At 38.7% G+C, this 21,368-nt stretch overlaps 1 protein-coding gene across 1 annotated transcript in view; it reads left to right on the forward strand.

Annotated features, from left to right (window-relative positions):
• The window catches only part of nbeab (neurobeachin b), a 249,282-nt gene that overhangs the window by 50,806 nt on the left and 177,108 nt on the right, over window positions 1-21,368 (forward strand). Inside the window, exons 2-4 of the mRNA XM_037677882.1 lie at window positions 17,506-17,737; window positions 20,370-20,470; window positions 20,701-20,796. Of these exons, the coding sequence (XP_037533810.1) occupies window positions 17,506-17,737; window positions 20,370-20,470; window positions 20,701-20,796 (429 nt within the window). The remainder of the gene's footprint in view (window positions 1-17,505; window positions 17,738-20,369; window positions 20,471-20,700; window positions 20,797-21,368) is intronic.

The following is a 21,368-nucleotide window of genomic DNA, read 5'->3' on the forward strand; positions in this document are numbered from 1 at the left end:
GCTGCGGTTCAGCACAGCTGACAAACTGTCACTTTTTAACATACATGCCAACACGTAAAAGCAATGTTTACACGGTTACAGTCCATTTATGAGCACGTAAACGGGCCACCAATTTGTAGATGAACAGATGCTCAGATATATTCATCATTTAACACGGATTCCTCATTTTTCTGGACTGAATAAAACGTGCATTGAATTTAAGGAAATGCAAACGTGAGACGTCATTTATGTTTGACCCATCAAAATGAATGCGGTCATTTATTTACAGAATCAAAGTTTAACATCAAACATTTACATTAATTTGGCAAATTATGAAAATAACAACATAAGCAATCAATCAGGAAAAATCATACGGCCATGATTTTTCCGCTGCTTCACCACAGACATTTATGAAACTGTACAATTATGATCTTTTACCCACATGGATGTGGGTGAGCATTTTACACAGACATTTCTAAAATATCCGGAAGAATTTCTACTTGAGAGAAAAGTTTAAAGATGAAAGAAGTTTAGAGAAGAGTAAAAGATGGGGTTTGAGGGAGTGTGTTAACAGAACGGCACTCTCTGGGCTTTCTTCAGCTTTTCTTACGGTACACTTCGGTGGTGGAATCGACTCTTTTACCTGGAGCTGTCTTCAGGCGAGATTCCGTTTAACGCACCCTTCAGCGTCTCCGTAGGATGCTGTTACTCCTCCGGAGTAGCGGCGAGACTGTCCGACACAAGCTCACCTCAGTGGAAAATGTTATAATCCCATGAACCTCGGACGAGCTCTGTTGTCATGTCAGCATCTTCCCATCTCCATCAGAACTGAACAGAACTGTCCCAGAACTGTTCACCGAACTCGAGCAGAGCTTCCCAGAACTGAAAACTGTGTATCCAGCAGAACTCCAACAGCACTCCATCAGAACTGACTAGACCAGGAAGTACTGACATTTTAAAGAGCTGTTTCCGGTTCACTTTTGGGAGTATCCCCATTGGACAGAAACAACCAGACGGGGTGTGTTTTGTGACGTAAGAGGTTAGACGAAAAGCAAGAATTGTTATGGAAAGATCAGAAATGTTCTCACAGACAGAGAGAGTTTTGTTTTGGCGCGTTTCAGAAACAGGTGCCAAAAACCTCTATATTACGTCTGAGAGGATTCTAAAAACATGACAGTTTTAACATAACAACTTGTTTTGCGTTTGACTCCAACCTTGGACCAACTTACACTTGCTCATTCAAAAGCAGAAATCAGAAAAGGCATAATTACTCTGTTACAGCTTTGACATGAGAATAAAAATCATTACACAGTTAATAAAATTGATTAGTTCACTGCCACATCTAAAATGGTTTGAACTAAGACACTTTGATTATCAACATTTGAAAAATAGTAATGATAATAAAAAGAGAGTGTTCTTTTCACTTGAATCTTCAAGAAAGAAAGTCTCAGGATGGGTGAACCTGTATTTCTGGATTCAAATCAATGAAATGACAGTTCCTGTCCCACAAGGTTCTTAAGGTCAAGATTTTTGACCTTAGACTTAGTTTTTGACATGGGCCTAGTCCACTACACTGTTCACAGAGGGCTGAGTGATACTAGCAATCACAGCATTGTAAGAGGGGGACAGTTGAACCCGGAGGCCTCCACCCCTGTTTAACGATGGACGGTTTCTTTTCACAAAGATGGCCTCCTTTACTCCTCTCTCAAACCATCGTTCCTCTCTGTCCAGGATGTGAACATCTTCATCCCTGAAAGAGTGACCGCTGGCCTGGAGATGAGTGTAGACCGCAGAGTCCTGGCCTGATGATGTTGATCTTCTGTCCTGGGCCATCCTTTTGGCCAGTAGCTGTTTAGTTTCCCCGATGTAAGACTGATCACAGCCCTCCTGACACTGAACAGCCTACACAACATTGCTCTGTTTGTGCCGGGGACTGGATCTTTGGGATGAACCAGTCTTTGCCGTAATGTATTTTGGGGTTTAAAAGCCACTGGGACATTATGTTTAGAAAATAAACGTCTCAGTTTCTCTGATACTCCCTCAACATACGGAATGACCACTGATCTGGGTCTGGGTTCCTCCTTTTCACCTGTTGGCTGACTGGAGTCCTGTTTGGGTTTCTTCTCTGCTTTCAGGAAGGCCCAGTTAGGATATCCACATTGCTCTAGAGCCTGTCTTGTGTGGGATTTTTCCTTCTGCCTGGCTCCTGAGCTAGTGGGGATGCTGTCTGCTCTATGATACAGAGTCCTGATGACTCCTAACTTGTGCTCCAAAGGGTGATGGGAGTCAAACTGCAAATACTGGTCTGTGTGGGTGGGTTTGCGGTACACCTCAGTTTGCAAATGTCCTCTATCAGAGACTGAGACCTCAGAGTCCAAGAAAGCCAACCTGCCATTATTTACATCTTCTCGTGTGAACTTGATGTATTTATCCACAGAGTTGATGTGGTCAGTAAAATGTTGGACTTCCTGAGATTTAATTTTAACCCATGTGTCGTCAACATACCTGAACCAATGACTTGGTGGTGTCCCTGAAAAGGACGTCAAGGCTCTCTTTTCTACCTCCTCCATGTACAGGTTGGCAACAATAGGAGAAACTGGAGACCCCATAGCACACCCATGTTTCTGCCTATAATATTGCTCCCCATATGTGAAGTAGGTTGACTGCAGGCACAGTTTCAAGAGTTGACACAGTTGTTCTGTGGAAAGCGTGGTCCTGCTGCTCAGAGTGGTGTCTGATTTTAATTTTAAACTGACCACCTCTACTGCATCATCAACACCATGAACATGTGTTCATGTGCGGTCTACACTCATCTCCAGGCCAGCGGTCACTCTTTCAGGGATGAAGATGTTCACATCCTGGACAGAGAGGAACGATGGTTTGAGAGAGGAGTAAAGGAGGCCATCTTTGTGAAAAGAAACCGTCCATCGTTAAACAGGGGTGGAGGCCTCCGGGTTCAACTGTCCCCCTCTTACAATGCTGTGATTGCTAGTATCACTCAGCCCTCTGTGAACAGTAAACAGCCATCAGTGTGCTAATGATCCATTGTTAGGCTGATGGTCCTTCTTGAGCATGTGATCAGCTGGTTTTGGTTGTCAGCAGCAAAACTGGTTGATCCACTCTAAGAAGGTGCTATTTAAGAGACTGAGCTGAATACAGCACCTCAGACTGAGGAAGTCTCTCGGACGAGAGACGAAACGTTTCTACATTTTTTTTGTTGATTTGCTTTGTTTTTTTGTTTTTTTTGAATGTCCAGAGGACCAGATTTAACTTTTTTAGATTTTTCTACCTGGATTATTGAGCATGCATCAGGATATTTTCTTACTCATATTTTTTATTATCCAGACTGGTAAACTGTTTTGTGAGATTCACATTTACTCATACGGGAATCGTAGTATAGCTTAGTTCATACAGCACAGGTTATTTTTCACTTTGCCAAGTATATTTACTGCAAGATTGCTTTTTAATTTTCTTTCTTTTTTCCCATGTGGAGTGGAGAGGCAAGCTCCTCTTCCGTTTGACAATTCCAAGCACTGCAGGGATCAGAGAAACGACCACATGATTCAACACATCAGAATTGTAAAAAAGGTCTATATTGTCACATGGCGAGCTGTGAGTAAGAGATTGGAAAAGTGGTGAGGCTTTTTGTGTTTTTCTTCTTTTTAGACTCAGTGGGATAGTTCGTATGAATTCAAAATGAGTGTGGTGAGGTAAAATGTGTGATTAATTAGTAGACTAAAGACAAACTGGTTGCAGTCTTTTAATGTGTGCACTTCAGAAGCAAACGGACCAGCATTATTTGGCTTTGATCCCCATTTTAATTTGCTGGATGTGTGAAGATTGGCTTGGCATTGACAAGCTGTAAGTGATGAAGACACCTGATAAAAGCATTTAAACATTCATGAAACTATAGAGAGAACTAGATGTTATAAGGCTAAACCTGTCAGTTTGGCATTTCAGAAGTCTGGAGCTGCTCTCTCCAGATTTTCACATGGAGGGAGACATTGTCAGTGCTGAAATCGAGACGTTCAGCTTGTCTAAAGGATCAGAGTGCAGGGAATCTCTGTGTAACTGCCTCGTTATCACAACAGTAATTTGTCACCTAGCCTTAAGGTGCAGAAAATCTAAATGGACCCCCTTAGTTTGTTCTTTAAAGCCAATATACTGTATTTTCTCTGTCTCTCTCTCTCTCTCAATCCCCCCCCCACCCCCCGAAATGGGAATACTGAACGTTCATCCATTCATCCATTTCTATAAACCTTGTGAGCATAACTTGAAAATTAAGCAACTTCCATTTTTTTGTGTGTGGCTGCATCCAGGTATAAAAAGGCCCCTATCAAAAATGTTGTTGTCATTCCAAAACCCAAGATGGCCGCCACCATATATGTCCCTCCATCTTGTGAGCAGGATAACTTGAAAAATAAGCATTGTGCCAACTTCCATTTTGGTGTGTAGCTGTATCAAGTGTAAGGAATGTCACCACTGAAAATTAGGTTGCCATGACGAAATTCAAGATGGCTGCTGCAATATAATTGTGTCAACCAGCCACCCCAATCATTTGAAGAAATTATGGTTTCTAGTTTCTGTATTGCTTAAAATTAAAATTATAGGTTTAAATTGAAGGAACTTAAATTTTCATCAAAATTTGATTAAGGTGGCCCTTGTGGTGGTAATTTATGGTGGCCAAGGCCACTGTTGGCCACCCCCTAGCTCTGCCATTGTGCCTGGATTTGGATAAACTTGCTCCATCCATTCACCAGGATCTGTCACTCTGCCTCCAACAAGTTAAAAAACAAACAAAAAAAAACATAAATACGTAAATCAATAAAACCTCTGCTCTCACAGTGTAATTTCCATCCTCTTGAATATTTTGCACCACGAACATTAAGGTTTACTTTCATTCCTTTTTCAATTCCAGTCCTGAAAAATACATATTCACTATTCAAATCCCTCAACAATGTGGGACATTGGTGTACCACTATTTATTTATTTTTTCTATAAACAAGACAAATGAATTGTATTAGTCTTGAGTTTCCCCTTTAAAGCCTTTAATGTATTTGCCCTTCTGACTTTTGTTGTTTAAATTGTGTTTGGAAGGATGACCTTCAAACCTTTGCTCTCATGACCCAGTCTACCTCACAACTGTCTGCACTATTACACCCCTCTCCCCCTCCCGCACGCACTCCCTTAATAGCTCACCTAATTAAGTTAACATATCAGAAATTTCTATATGAAAAATATATTACAGCCATTGGCTTGAATTGGAAAAAGGCAGTAGGTTTTACCAAGCAGCATATTCCCATTTATTCCATGTCTGTCAACACGAGCATAGAAATCAGGCTGCATAACAAAACTTTACCGTATTTTAGCATAATTTTCATCAGTTAAAAAAACACACATTGGTCACGTTGGTGTTTTGTGAGATTTGAAAGAGACCAGGGGAAAAACAGGATGTGCGTTCCAATTGCTTCTGAAGATCCTGTCTCTGAACTGAGGTGACTGTAGAATGAGCTTTTTATCATTCTGGTTGTGTTTCTCTGCCTAAATGAGGTCTTTGTTTAATCACAAAATTAATCATTTTTGAGGAGGTACTTTTGACATGAAGTTTTTTACATATATGTGTGATTTGAGATTGTTTTAGCAAATAGTGAAAGCCTGATTGTTAACATGGCGTAGGGTTCATTTTTCTTTCAAAAGAATGGTTTGACCAACAGCACTTTTTAGAACCAAACACTGAATTCTGTATTTATTTCCTGTTCATGTGAACGTAGAGAGGGAAAAGCAAAGTGCTGCACATATAGAATCATTTGTAAAAACTAAGCTGTCTGGCTGTTTGTTCAAGGAACAAATAATACATTGAAAAGCACTTTGTAGAATCTGGATAATTCAATAATTATGACGTACATGTGGTACGTACATTCTTTTACAATGCAGAAATAAAGGATGTAAATAACTTTAATTTAGTCCTTCATTTATTTGTTATTTATTAATTTATTTATTTGACAACGGGGCCTTGTCTTACTCCGCTCCTGTAACCTGGAACACCTTGCAAAGAGATCTGAAGCTGTCCACAATGATCTCTCAGGGATTTTGAACAATTGTTGAGTTCAATGCAACAATCAACACAGACATGATCCTGTTCAAAGTATTTCACCCCATTTCATAATGTAGCTTGTTTTACTTTGCTTTATATCACTACTTTTATTTACTTTCATTTTATATGCTTTTTATGCCCTGTCCCTCGCACAGTGATTGCTGGACATGGGCACAGGCGACCCCTGTGACCCAAAATGGAAGAAGCGGGTAAAAGATAATGGATGGATGGATGCTTTTTATGACTGTTTATTGTTGTGTGTACCTCATCTATGTTTTTTTTTTTTTTTAATTAAATTAAATTCAGTTTATTTATATAGCGCCAAGTCACAACAGAAGTCATCTCAGGGCATTGAACAGAAACATTTATATATGTAAAAGTAAGTTAATAACATTATTTATCTGAGAAGCAGACTGCTATGAGTTTAACTTCATCACAGCCTCTCATCTTGAGCAAGCATGAAGGCTACAGTGGAAAGGAAAAACTTCCTCATGAGAAAGAAACCTTTAGCAGAACTAGGCTCAGGACCAGTGTCCATCTGCTTCGACCGGCTGGGTTTGAGAGGAACGAGAAGGAGGAACAGATACACAATGGCAGGATGAGAATCACATGTTAAGAATAAATAATATCAAATGAAAACTATTCATAACAATTGATTTTAAGAAATAAGGTCAATGTGTCCTACAGTAGTCTAAGTCTATGGCAGTATAAGCCAACCCTAACTATAGGATTTATCAAAAAAGGACACTCTTAAGCCCAGTCTTAAAACTGGACAATGTTTCAGTCCTACGGTCATAAATTAGAAGTTGGTTCCACAAGAGAGGAGCCTGATAACTGAAAGATCTTCCTCCCATTCTGCTCTTAGAAATTCTAGGAACCGCAAGTAAACCTGCAGTCTGAGAGCGAAGTGCTCTGTTGGGAAAACATGAGACTATAAGATCTGTAATATAACACGGAGCTAGGTTGTTGAGGGCTTTGTAAGTTAGAAGTAAGATTTTGAAAATGGGTCTCTAATGAAAATGAGTCCTCATGACTAACCTGTATGAATAAAGGTTGAATGAAAAAATATTATCTTCATAGGACTACATTTTCATGGTCGATAGTCAAAATGATTTTTTGACTTCTATTTTAGTCAATGTTCTTTCAGGTTTATAGATTTTAACACAGAAGAAATTAGTATAAAAAACATGTTGTTTTTGTAGAAATAAAATTTGAGTTTTTTTATACCGTGTATATTACTATGTAATATATGAGGCCCATTTGATTGCTGAGGCATGGTCATTGTGTTGTGCACTTGTAAGAAGGATCAGATGAGGGGATGCACAGCCCTCTGTCAACTGCATCTAGGACTCTTGCTGCCTTCTCTTGACAAATTCAGATATTTGACATAATTTTAGGTTTCAGAATTTTGTTTCATGGCTCAGAAGTACAGTAGCTTTAGTAGTAAAGTTGTGTGCATCAATTGACAGAAATAATTGTCATTCATTATACCAAAGTTCATGCTCAGTAATCCAGGTGGAAAAATCCAACAATGTTCAGTCAGGTCATCTGAACGTTTTTTTTTTTTTGCCGAGACATTTCATCCTTCATCCAAAGGACTTCTTCAATCCGAGAAGCCAACAAATAAAACTGATTCCTGCTAACAGCATACTCCATAGTGGGGAAAAAAAAAAAAAAAACATTTACTGATGCTAAGATGGCCTCTGGGGCCCTCCTCCTCTTCCATGGCCCGTCCACTCCTCCGGGGCCCGCCCTCTTCCTCGTCAAATCCTCTGAGACAGTCATGTCAGAGTGGTTCATAAAACACCAAAGTTCATGCTCTATAATCCTGGTATAAAATCCAACAATGTTCAGTCAGGTCATATGGACGGTTTCTTCCTTTGCAGAGACGTTTCGTCCTTCATCCAAAGGACATCCTCAGTCCGAGATGACTGACTCCATAGTGGATATTCCATAATGGAAAAAAAGTTGTTTTTTCTGCCATTTGCATGCATTTGTTAATACCTTTGTCCAAAATTAAAATGATAAAACAAAACAAACTAAATACTTCAGAGTAAAACTATCAAGGATGGCAGTGAAAACTAAAAACAATATTTTGTTTCCTTGACTCCGTTCTCTTAACTTTTCAATAGTCTTACTTTTCTGCTAGGGCCCCACATCCCCCACCCCCGACTCTGAAAGAGTGTGCCAAGACTCGGTAGCACCCTCCCCACCACCACCCAGAAGCAGTGAACTCTATAAGACTGTTGTTGTGCTGTGAGCTGTGGTGTTAATAAAATGTACTCGGAGAACGAATTGGCTCATGTTCCACTCTACAGGCCTTCTATCTCAAACAATGCAGCCCGCCTGTCTTTTCTCAGCTTCCTAATCTCAGGCCGAACTCCTGGACAGTTGAGACACAAAGGCTGATTGTTCCTTCTGATGGATATCAGCAGATGTATCAAACAACTCAAGCAGCACAGATTGGATATCAACCAGGTAATGGAAGGGTTTTATGAATGATGCTTAGGTGAATCGTTTTACAGTTTTAAACTTTATCCAAGATGGTTCTTATTTTGCACCTGCAGAAGTTTTCAGATCCTGATAAAAAAAAAAAAAAAAAGTAAAACATTATCATTCTGCTTCAGTTCTTGCTCAAACATTTAAAAAGTGAGGATTGGTGTGTTTGTGTTTGTCATCCCTGTGTTTTTTCAGCTCCTACACACCTGTCCCCTGCCCTAATCAGCCCAGGTGTTCTTCATTGTCAGTCACGGGCGTTCCTATTTATTCTGTGTCTTGTCCGTGGATTATCCTTCTGGATGTTCATGCTCTGTTTATGCACATCTTGTGATCTCATTACATGTAAATTTGGCTGCCATGTCAGCTCTTTTCATTGATTATAATAAATATTCTTTATTTATCCACGAGTTCACGAGTCCTGTCTGCACACTGGGTTCAACCTCATGCTCAGATCATGATATAAAATTTGTTTTTCTTATTTAGAAAAAAAAAAAATCAAACAAAAGATTTAATAGAAATCCAACCCATTTCAAAGCAAGAAATTATAACAGCCAGTTTTTTGTTTACAGATGTACGACTGTGTCCAATAAATAAATAGAATTGTTGCAAAACACATAAACATATGTTTTACAGTAGGATTAAAACCTTTTAACACTTTCCATAACAAAATTAGGAATTATGAAAAAGATGACTGTTGCCAAGAAGTTTAGCAATTTAAACAATAAATGCATTTTTAAGGAGATTATGGACAGCATGGTGGTGCAGTGGTTGGCACAGCTGCTTCATGGCAAGAACATTCTGGGCTCATTCATCTTGTTGAGTTTCTCTGTAGATGATTTGCATTTTATATTTGTTCGTGTGTGTTTATGTGTGTGCAGGCTGCTTTGACTTTCTTCTGCACTTTCAAGACTTATTGGATTTATTGGTGTTACTAAATTGGCAGTAGGTGATGATATGAATGAACATGGTTACCCATTGCTGTGTTTGCTCTGTGGTAAACTGGCAATCTGTCCAATATGTACTCCTCCAAATTAATCTGTGATACTTTAAACTACTCTGTGATTCTTCATATGTAGGCAGCAGGTATAGCAAATGAACGAAGAGTTGACTAATAAAATGCACACAAGACGATGACGCACAACAAAGCTTTGTTAACAGCGTGCTTGCTGATGAGCTCCCTGTTTGACATGACTGATTATGGAGCACGTTTCTCTTGCAGCTTCCTGGGGGCTCGGTAAACTCATCTGTATTCTGAAAGCATCACGTTTCTGTGCAACATAAACACTGTCATCTTTAAACGTTAAACAGCATTATCATAAACAATACACTGTTGCTCCTGATGTCTCACTCACCATCCGGTCACATGCACAAAGTTATTAATTCAAGTCACATTTTGCCCACATCTCCCAGTGCTTGCTGGTAGCCTCTTTCTAATCTTTATGGAAATGCAGTCAAATAGTGACCACTTCTGCCTTCGTTCTTTCAATCAATTTATTATAGAATTTTCACCACATACACTATATTGTATGCACATAGGCTCTAATTATTACATGGCATACAATATTACATTAGCTTGTGCTATTTAAGAACACCATGTCTGCGTTCTTTTTTCCAGGTTTCAAGAAAAAGAATGTTGATAATTTTTTCCACTGTCACACGTATGGGTATCAAATATCCTCACACTGACAGCATGTGGCATATGATGTACCCCAAAATTCAGACATCCATCCATCCATCCATTTTCTTTACCCGTTTGTTCCATTTTGGGTCACGGGGGTCGCTGGTGCCCATGTCCAGCAATCACTGTGCGAGGGGCGGGGTACACCCTGGATGGGTCGCAAGTCCATCACAGGGCCACATAGAGACAAACGAGACAAACAATCATTCACTCTCTAACTCACACCTAGGGACAATTTAGAGTTACCAATCAGCCTAACATGCATGTTTTTGGTCTGTGGGAGGAAACCGGAGCACCCGGAGAAAACCCACGCATGCACGGAGAGAACATGCAAACTCCACCCAGAAGGGCCCCTGGACCGGGGTTTGAACCAAGGACCTTCTCACTGAGAGGCAGCAGCTCTACCAGTTGCGCCACCGTGCTGCCCAAAATTCAGACATACCATCTGGTATTTGTCTGGAAGCTGCAGAGTTTTAGTTTCCATGAGGAGATGCTCCAGGTGTTAGAAGGCAGTGGACATGATGGTAGGTTGTGTTCTCCATGTCAACTCACCTGAACTTTTTCCTGCTCATTACGTACAGCACTGCATCCTTGATTGTGATGGAGACCTCTGTCCCTGTTGTTCTTTGGAGAGATGCAATATGATCAGTTGTGACTTTTTGGTGCTTGTGAATGAGACTAATGGGACCTTGAATTACAATGGCCTTGTTTGCCATTACTGAAACCCAAAAGCAACGAACTGACAAATTTAAATTATTCCACATTCTTCTCCTCGGGGTTGTCTTTTTTTTTTTTTGTGACTTTAAACAATGTAACATTTAAAAAAATAAAGGCTTAAATCTCTCAGCTCCACTCAGCAGTGACAGCATTTTTTGTTCCATTTTAATATAACTTTTCGCATAGAATTTCTTTTTTTTTTTAACATAATATAAGGAACATCAAAATACAGGAAGAAAGCTTGGAATTAAACGCTTTCAACTGTCAAGGTACAAGCTGAATTCTGATTAAGCCAGAAGTGCCGCTCAGTAATATATATATATATATATATATATATATATATATATGTATATATATATATATATATATATATATATATATATTAGTTTTTTCAACAACTCTCAGATTCTCTGGCATAAAAGGTTTTCCACTGCAGTCCATTTAGTTCCCAACTCTAGAAGCACTGAATACTTAAAAACATGGTTTTGTTTCTTTATATTTTCATTTTGTGTGATTATGTATTCAAACGTGAAATATTCTATGGTTTTTATTTTTGCATTTTTCCTTTCAAATGTTGTTTAAAATATTATTTGTTGCAGTCTGCATTGCTTACTTTGTGCTTGTTTTTGATCAGATTTTATTCAAAAGATAGTTTAATGAAAATGTTTCAATGTTTTCTTTGACATTTAAAAATGACAGTGGAGTTTATTATGAATAGAAATTATTCAACATACTGTATACTTTTGGGGGTAGGGGGGTGTTGAGTAGACGTATATATATTTTTTGCCTCACTCCTGCTGAAACTGTTTTTATGAACAGATTGTGAAGAAGATGCCACACTCATTGTGTTTTCCAAGTAGCGTTATAAGTATGTGTTTTTTTTTCCGTGGAGCTCTGCTGCTGCAAAGTAGTTTGCCACAAAATGGTCAATTCATTTTCTCTTCCTCTTCACTTCTGTCTACTACAGTTCCTGCATATTCATTGGACTTCATTAGTGCATTTTTACCTTTTTGCTCTTTTTTGTTATTGGATTGTTTTATCTAATAGCAACAAGAATTATAAAAGCATTAATGGATTTTGTTGTCTGGATGCCATGGTTATATCTCATGTCTCATGTCATTAGAATATATGTCAAGGTCAAGGTTTCTTTATCGTCATTTGCACCACATGTGGTACACATGGTGGAACGAAATTGTGTACACAGGGTCCCAGTTGCATTCAACAAAAGTATAAATTGTAAAGAAAAGCAGTGCAAAGATCTAAGAAATGAACTTAGAAATAAGCTAAGAATACACTAAGCACTAATAGTACAAAAACAATACGCAGAACAACATCAGCATGAGCATGAGTCTGTGTGAGCAGATGAGGACGAATGAACACAGCAAAATAAATCAGCAGCATGAGATCAGCAACATGGCTACAGCACATATCAACAATCAAGTGGTATTACAGTAATATTTTTCACAGTAATAATTCTGATTAGGTATTAATGAGTTAACAGCTTCAGGGTAGAAGCTGTATGGATCAGTAAGGATATAAGGATCAGTGCATTGCATGCCATCTACTTCATGAATATGTACAAAACCTTTTGATATCCACTCATCCATCCATTTTCTTTACTCACATTTTATTTTCTTTGTTGCGGGGGGAGCTGGTGCCCGACTCCAGCAGTCATTGCACGAGATGCAGGGTACACTCAGGACAGGCCGCAAGTCCAACACATTTAGAGCAGTTTCAAATTACCAGTGTAGATATGTTTTTGTTTACAAGTCATCATTTATGCATTTTTAAACTACAACCTTGTTGGATATAATTCATTTAAAATCATATGGGAGGATGTTCTTCTTCTAAACATCTGTTTAGAAGATAATGTTTTATTGCAATGTTTCCACTACAGCAGTAGTCTCTGTAAACAAGACATCAGTTATATTTATTCTTACCCAATTCAATGTCCACCATCGGCTCCTTTTGGAAACTCTCTCAAGTCCTATCTTTACTGATGGTCACCATGACGATAGCAATCCTTCGACTGTGGCTTAATCAGAAGCAGTGGAAATTGGAGGGGTTTTGGATGGCTTTACGTCTGTATCCTCCGTGGCGATGATGCACAAATGGGTTACTGCTTCAGCTGGAGTGGAGGAAACCAACTTTCTTGATTCTTATAAACCTGCAGTAGTGTCCACAGTGTCAAATAAATGATCCTATACATATTTGTTTCAATTTTTGGATTTACAATTGATTAAACAGAGACCTGATTTATTGTAGAAGACTTCAAATAGTCTGTTTTTTATCTAGTTGTATATGGTAAGAATATGAACTCCTTTCTCACTTCACCACTTGCTCTTGTCGAGGTCGGATGCATTTCCCCTCCCCTCCCTCTCTGCTTTGCTTTGCTGCTCTGTCTGTCTGTGAAACTGCTTCTGAGCCTCTCTTGCATATCTTCCAAACCATAATTATGGACCTGTTTTGATCAGTTGGTCCCTCAACACAATTGATAACATTTCTTCGAAGAGAAGACAGGCTTTAGGTGAGTCGATTTGCCCTGTTGGCACGCATGCAGCTGGATATCTCATCGACTTGGAAGGCTTGATGATGTGTCTATCTCTGCTGCCATTTGTGGATTTTAAGGACACATATTTAATTGGATTTATGATAACTGGTTCCTGCTTTTTGGATTCAGCTGGTTGCTGGTTTTATCAACAATCAAGGAAGTCATCGGCAGCAAATTTGGACACGATCAGGCTGCTTGCCTTTATGATGGCTTGGTTCGTGCCTCGAGTACCCAGACTCAAATGTTTTGGGCAGAATGGATCAGATCTTGGGGATTTTACTCAGTCACGTTCTATCAGTATGGCCATGTAATTTGGAAATTTCAGAACCGAGTGGACCAACACAGACTCAAGGTAGATGTCAGTAAGTTCTGCCTGTCCCCAAAACATCTGTGTGTTTATCTGAATTTGGCTCCCTTGGCTGGCCTTGAAGGGCATCTTATCTGAATTTGCCTGGAGAACAAGTGATCTGATGCTCACCACCCTCTCCCTGAGGAATTTCCAACTGATAACCAGATTAAACCAGCTGAATAAACTTGTGCCATCATTTCAGGACTCTTGGATTCTCATAGACGTTATTCTTGACCATTCCTCGACATACCTCGAGAATGTTTACGGTTCTCACCGGAGGACATTGGCTGATTATTACATCCTTATCATAACTCTTACAGTGTCCTCGAGAGCATCTATGAACATTGCTCACCGCTCTCGTCTCCCCCCTCTGCAGAATGCGTATGTCACTATGTGCTTGTTTGTGCAAGGTGTTTTTCTAATATCAGAGTTTTTTCTTCTCAGGCAGAAAAAAAAAAGTCTGATAGGAATTTTCTTTGCCTCCAATTCCTACATGTATCCAGTTTCATTACTTTTTGTATGTCTAAACAGATCTCACTTGTAAATGAGTCTTCTAGGCTCAATGTGATTTATCTGTCTAAATAAAGGTTGAATGAATGCCCGTTACAATATTAATTTTAGTTAACAAGTTCCTTTTGTTTGTTTACAAACCATGAAACTTCATCTGCACAAAACCAGATTGTCTCTGATTCTGATCATTTAAATTAATTAGGTGGTATGTATCACTGAAATAATATAATTCTGATTGTGAATTGAATTTCCTCCCACTGAGTGTTTGTATGCCTCGTAAACTTGGCACTCCACAACTCAAGCGTGCAATCAATGCTTTAATGTTTTTTCATACCTCTTGTAACATAATGGGGGAAAATTATTCTGGGTGTGCGACCCTTCAATTACACCACTACTCAGGATTGTGGTATGCATGTGAATATTGTCATCAGTGACTCTGATGGTAAAGAAATACCATTTTGTTAGTCCAAAGCTCCTGTCTCTCTTTGTAGATCTTGAGCTCATGAATAAGTGTCATGATGGTTGCAACAGTAAAATGTTGCATGTGTTACAAGACCTTTTACTGCCCATTAAACTATAAAAAGTCTAAGACACACAACCACAAAATAAAAACCATTACATCACTTTGTGGTTAAAAACACGACAGGGCATGTAACTAGTGCCACCACTTTTAATTCTTAACAGAATGTGACTGAAAATGAGTGTGTGCTGGTGTTACACTTGTTAGACAAGCCAGTGGTAAATTATTTGTAGTAGTTGTAACAAACATTTCATATGGTACATGGTACATCTGATGGGTCTAACTTCAGCTGAGCCTGGTTCTCTGGGTTGTTACTTTCTCTGGAAAATACTCAGTGTTCATTGTTATAGAGAGGGATTAAAAAAAAGTTAATTCTTTACAAAAAAATTGGATTGAAAATAAAAAATGGCTGGCCGAGTCTAAACATAGAGTGGCAGAACTATGAACACGAGAAAAAGAAAAGTCTTACAAAAAGCAAAAAGTATTTTTATTATGTTATGAGCAAGCCTGGCACAGTTAATGCAATAAACCCAGCTAACATAACTCAGTAAGTTGGGGTATTTATCTCTGCTATGATGGCCTTTATGTACAGTAAAGTGAAACTAGACCATTGCACAGTAACTACTGCAAAGGTTTTGTGTTCAACATACAAGTGTAAATCAAGGATGAGAGTTGTTCACTTTTAAGCAGCGTTCCCTTTGTGCTTCTGGGCTGAAATAGTCTCTCAACAATGCATCAGTTGCTGTTAGTGTCATCACTGCTAAAGGTGTTTACTTAAACTATGCTTTTGTTGTCCATTATCCAATTGTTTTTTCCTATAATGAGCAAATAAAATCCGTTGTACAAGCGACTTCACTGACATATTTTATTAGCTGCCCCAACAACCATTTTGAATAACAGAGATATGCAGAATAATTGTAAATTATTATTATGCAGAGAATGTAGAATTTGTAGCCTGTGGGGGTGACATTATAACGCTAAAATTATCTAATGACGTTTAACATTTATGATATTGATATTTTTACAACTGAAGACAAATGAAAAGACCATGGTTCTTTTAAAGAGGCATCAACTTATGGCGAGGGGGCAGGGATGGTTAAAACAACAACAACTATGAACTATACAGGTGTGACTTTTTTTTAAATTGTGAAAAAACTAATTAGGTATATAAATAAAGCATAAAGTTAAAGTATGTTTTACTCCTTGTACTAGTTCCAGTATTCACATGTTTGCAAAAAAAAAAAAGGGCAGGAAAACTGCTAAAACCAATTCTTTTTTGTTGTTGTTTGTATAAAAAAACAATAAAAATCAGTGTTATGTTAGTTTTGGTCAAAGCTTGACAGAGCTGCTGCAGAGAAGAGCTGTACGTGCCTCCAGAGCCACAGGTTACAAATCCATGAACCAACAGCATCTAAATGTGCATCTACACCTGCCTCCACCATCATTTGTCCCACTCTTAGCCCTTGAGCAAGTCCCTTAACCCCCACCATCTGTTCCCCCTTGGTGCCCTAGATAGCAGCTCTCTGCTCCACACAGAGGGCTGTGGTAGCTCGGTGGTCTGTGGTTGTGTCAGGAATGGTGTCTGGCATAAAAACAATTGCCAAATCTTCATGGGAGTTAATTTGTTGTGGAGACCCCAGACAAAAGAAGAACAAGTTTTTATTGCTGTCCTTTTTAAGTATTAATGATTTTTTAATTAACTGTGTTTATGTACTATATTATCTTATACATACTTGCAAGGACAGTTACACATGAAGACTAACACATAAAACTGTTTTGCAAAATGAATCACATTTAACAGTAATAACAGTATATTATATATGCATTATAATTATAGAATTATAATGCATTGATATGATTGGAACTAAACAGGGGAAAAAAGAAAAAAATCTGTTTTTTTATTTTTTTTATTTTAATCTTCATGTTTGCTGCACCAGCCTAAAGACATGGTGATGCTGAGGCTGAGGCAAAGCAGGATTTTTTTTACTGCACTGGACTAGAGTACTTTGCACTGCTTTTTGCTTTCACCTCGCTATTACCTGTCAGTCACAGTAATGTGCTGTGGGCTTCCAGGCCCATTTGCCGCTGCCTTGCTTTGATGCCCACCAGCAAGTTGTTTTCACTATGCTTTCATGTACACCGTGCACTTCTTTAGAGAGCTAATTTCATGCTTTTTGGTCTTGAAGAAGTGCAGCATTGATTGCTGTTTCCTGCTTTCTTTAAATTGATTATCATTTGTAATTTAAATGGAAGAAAATAAACTATAATGACTCAATTCTCATTTTTTTCATTAAATATCAGACAGTTTTATGGTCATGGATGCTTAAATTCTCATCAGATTAATTTTAAATAAGAGATCTTCAGTTGCATCTTGCTCCACCATTAATGCAGTGACCTGAAACATTTTATTCAAAACTATTATTAGGTAATTCCACCCCTGAAATCCAAATAAATCAGAGAAAACATCATGTGCATGACTATTACAATCCAAAATGCCCTCTTCCAGAAGCATTACAGCATGACACAGAATATAAATTACCCGCTATGTGGCTTGCAAACAAATTACACAATTTCTGACATTTCCTACCTGTCTCACTTCATTTTGCAGTTGGTGGGGGGTGAATTTGACCTGGAGACAAACTTCATCATTCAAGATGCAGGAAGCATTGGCTGCATGCTGGAGCTACAGGAACACTGTGATGTCACCTGCCAGGCTGAGATCTGGAGCATGTTCACTGCCATCCTTCGGAAAAGTGTAAGAAATCTCCAAACGAGCACTGAAGTGGGACTCATTCAACAGGTGCTGCTCAGAATGAGATCAGTGGATGACATGATTGCAGGTATGACATTTATGTGAGCAGACTTTTTTTTATAAAGCATTTTAGCTGTGGTAATTTGGATTAATGTCTCAGGAAATGGGTCAAGATTAAAAACAAGCTACAGTTGTTTAGGTTGGGTTAGTTTCTGTTACATTTCAGCCTTTAGGGAATGTGTTCATTAAAAGGAGTCTCAAATTCCAGGGCTTAGCCACTGTCCTGTGTTTCAAAGTACAAACCGGATTCCAAAAAAGTTGGGACACTAAACAAATTGTGAATAAAAACTGAATGCAATGATGTGGAGATGGCAAATGTCAATATTTTATTCGTAATATAACATAGATGACAGATCAAAAGTTTAATCTGAGTAAATGTAACATTTTAAAGGAAAATATGTTGATTCAAAATTTCACAGTGTCAACAAATCCCCAAAAAGTTGGGACAAGTAGCAATAAGTGGCTGGAAAAAGGAAATTAAGCATATAACGAAAAGCTGGAAGACCAGTTAACACTAATTAGGTCAATTGACAACATTATTGGGTATAAAAAGAGTTTCTCAGATTGTCAGTGTCTCTCAGAAGCCAAGATGGTAAGAGGATCACCAATTCCACCATTGTTGCACAGAAAGATAGTGCAGCAATACCAGAATGGTGTTACCCAGCGTAAAATAGCAAAGACTTTTAAGTTATCATTATCAACCGTGCATAACATCATCAAAAGATTCAGAGAATCTGGAACAATCGCTGTGCGTAAGGGTCAAGGCCGTAAAACTCTACTGGATGCTCGTGATCTCTGGGCACTTAAACGTCACTGCACCTCAAACAGGAATGCCACTGTCAAGGAAATAACAGAATGGGCTCAGGAATACTTCCAGAAAGCATTGTCAGTGCACACAATCCACCGTGCCATCCGCCGTTGCCAGCTGAAACTCTACAGTGCAAAGAGGAAGCCATTTCTAAGCAAGCTCCACAAGCTCAGACGTTTGCACTGGGCCAGGGGTCATTTAAAATGGAGTGTGGCTAAATGGAAGACTGTTCTGTGGTCAGATGAGTCACGATTTGAAGTTCTTTATGGAACACTGGGACGCCATGTCATCCGGACCAGAGAGGACAAGGATAGCCCAAGTATTTATAAACGCTCCGTTCAGAAGCCTGCATCACTGATGGTATGGGGTTGCATGAGCACTTGTGGCATGGGCAGCTTGCATGTCTGGAAAGGCACCATTAATGCAGAGAACTATGTTCAGGTTCTAGAACAACATATGCTCCCATCTAGACGTCATCTCTTTCAGGGAAGACCCTGCATTTTTCAGCATGATAATGTCAGACCACATTCTGCAGCAATCACAACATCATGGCTACGTAGGAGAAGGATCCGGGTACTGAAATGGCCAGCCTGCAGTCCAGATCTTTCACCTATAGAGAACATTTGGCGCATCTTAAAGAGGAAGGTGCGACAAAGAAGGCCCAAGACGATTGAACAGTTAGAGGCCTGTATTAGACATGAATGGGAGAGCATTCCTATTTCTAAACTTGAGAAACTGGTCTCCTCTGTCTCCAAACGTCTGTTGAGTGTTGTAAGAAGAAGGGGGGATGCCACACAGTGGTAAAAATGGACTTGTCCCAACTTTTTTGGGATTTGTTGACGCCATGAAATTTGGAAACAACAAAATTTTCCCTTGAAATGATACATTCTCTCAGTTTAAACTTTTGATCTGTGATTTGTGTTCTATTCTGAATAAAATATTAGATGTTGGCATCTCCACATCATTGCATTCATTTTTTTTTCACAATTTGTTTAGTGACCCAACTTTTTTGGAATCCGGTTTGTACCATATTTTTTGGACTATAAGGTGCACCGGATTATAAGGCGCAATTTCAATGAACAAGTATGTTTTCATACATAAATCTTACTGGATTACCGGTATATGGTGCATTAAGCAAAACAAAACAGTCAGATAAGTTAAACTTTATTCAACTCGTTCACAATAACCACATAAAATCGGTTCGAGGTCAGTGAACACAACCAGAATTCTTACATAAGGCACACCGGATTATAAGGCTCACTGTGGATTTTTGAGAAAAATTAAAGGTTTTTAAGTGCACCTTATAGTCTGAAAAATAAAGTAGCTGTGGCAGCTGTAAATTACCCATTCCTAGATAGAAATGGACCATTTGATGTATTTAACATTCATGATTTGTCCTTTGTAATATACTTGTGCTTCTTCTGTTCGATGTACATTTGTCTCCTGAAGTCAGAAACATTTAAAAAGAAATTTTCATTAAAAAAAATGTTTTTTCAATTTAGTTTTTAGGTTTGAATAAAAAAATGCATTAATCTTCAGTCGCTGTGCCTCTTAAGTGAAAGCTGTTTACTATATAGATAAACGTTGATTTAGTCCCCTTCCCGGAGAAATGTTTAATATAATGAAATTTCACAGACAATGGGCTGCGAACTAAAGTGAAATCATATCTCAGAGGTTGAGCAGATGAGCACTTTTCCCCATGAGGATCTCCTTTGCAATATGGATGAGCTATGATATCTGTAAAATGCAGCTGCATTTTATGATAGGCTCTGCTTCCCTCTTTTTTGTTCTTGATTTTGTGTGTATATCTGCTGGTGTGTTACTGCCTGTGTGTGATGTCTTGTTCTGTAAGACCTGCTGGTGGAGATGCTGGGTGTACTAGCCAGCTACAGCATCACCGTGAAGGAACTGAAGCTGTTCTTCAGCATGCTACGAGGAGAAGGAACCTTCTGGGTGAGTCCTTCTAAGATTGAGGGTTGTGGACACAAGTCTGTTTGACATTTGTGTCACTTCCACAAACCATCCAATATAGATCTGTTTGGGGCTCACTCACTAATTCACTAACTGCAGATTAAGTGTAATCTGCTATGGTAGTGAGTGTTTGCAGTCTAATCAGTTATGAGATTGACTCTCTTGTAATTCTTGTTTCCTTCTCTTCTTTTTAAAATGTTTCTCCTGTGCAGCCAAAGCATGCAGTAAAAATGTTGTCAGTGCTGAATCAGATGCCTCAGAAACACGGTCCAGATGTCTTCTTCAACTTCCCTGGTCGAAGCGCAGCAGTAAGCACTTGTCTTAGTTTGTTTGATAAATGTCTGTTCTGTTTCAGTAACTGAGCTCAGTTTTGTTGTCTTGGTCAACGTGCGGCAGCTCTGGGGTTGATTTTAAATCATGGCACCTAAGGAGTGTCTGTTTCTGTGAGTGAGAGGCCCAAACTGAGTTAATCTATAAAAACATAACCAGGAGCAGCTTAAATCAGCCGAGTGTCACAATCAAGTCGAGCTGGCAATAACCACGAGCCCGTCATTTATCAGAGACACCTTGTTTCTTGTAGCTACATCTTTGGGTATGATTCTGTGATATGATATGTGATACATATGATAAATACTAAACAAACTTATTTATTTGGTCTGCTACATTAAATAAATGCTTCAACGTGTTTTAATGCAATCAGACTCCACTCTAGTTGTAACTACATTTGTTTTACTTATTATTATTATTATTATTAATATTTTCCTGGACTCTATTACTTTAAATGAATACCTTTTAAGTGGAGCTATTACCACATTCGAGTGTTCACCTCAAGATTTCTGTAATCAGCTTACAACAGTGTTTCTTCAACACATTTTTTTTT

This window comes from Nematolebias whitei, chromosome 6, assembly GCF_014905685.2.
Source record: "Nematolebias whitei isolate Nwh7 chromosome 6, NemWhi1, whole genome shotgun sequence".
NCBI lineage: Eukaryota > Metazoa > Chordata > Actinopteri > Cyprinodontiformes > Rivulidae > Nematolebias > Nematolebias whitei.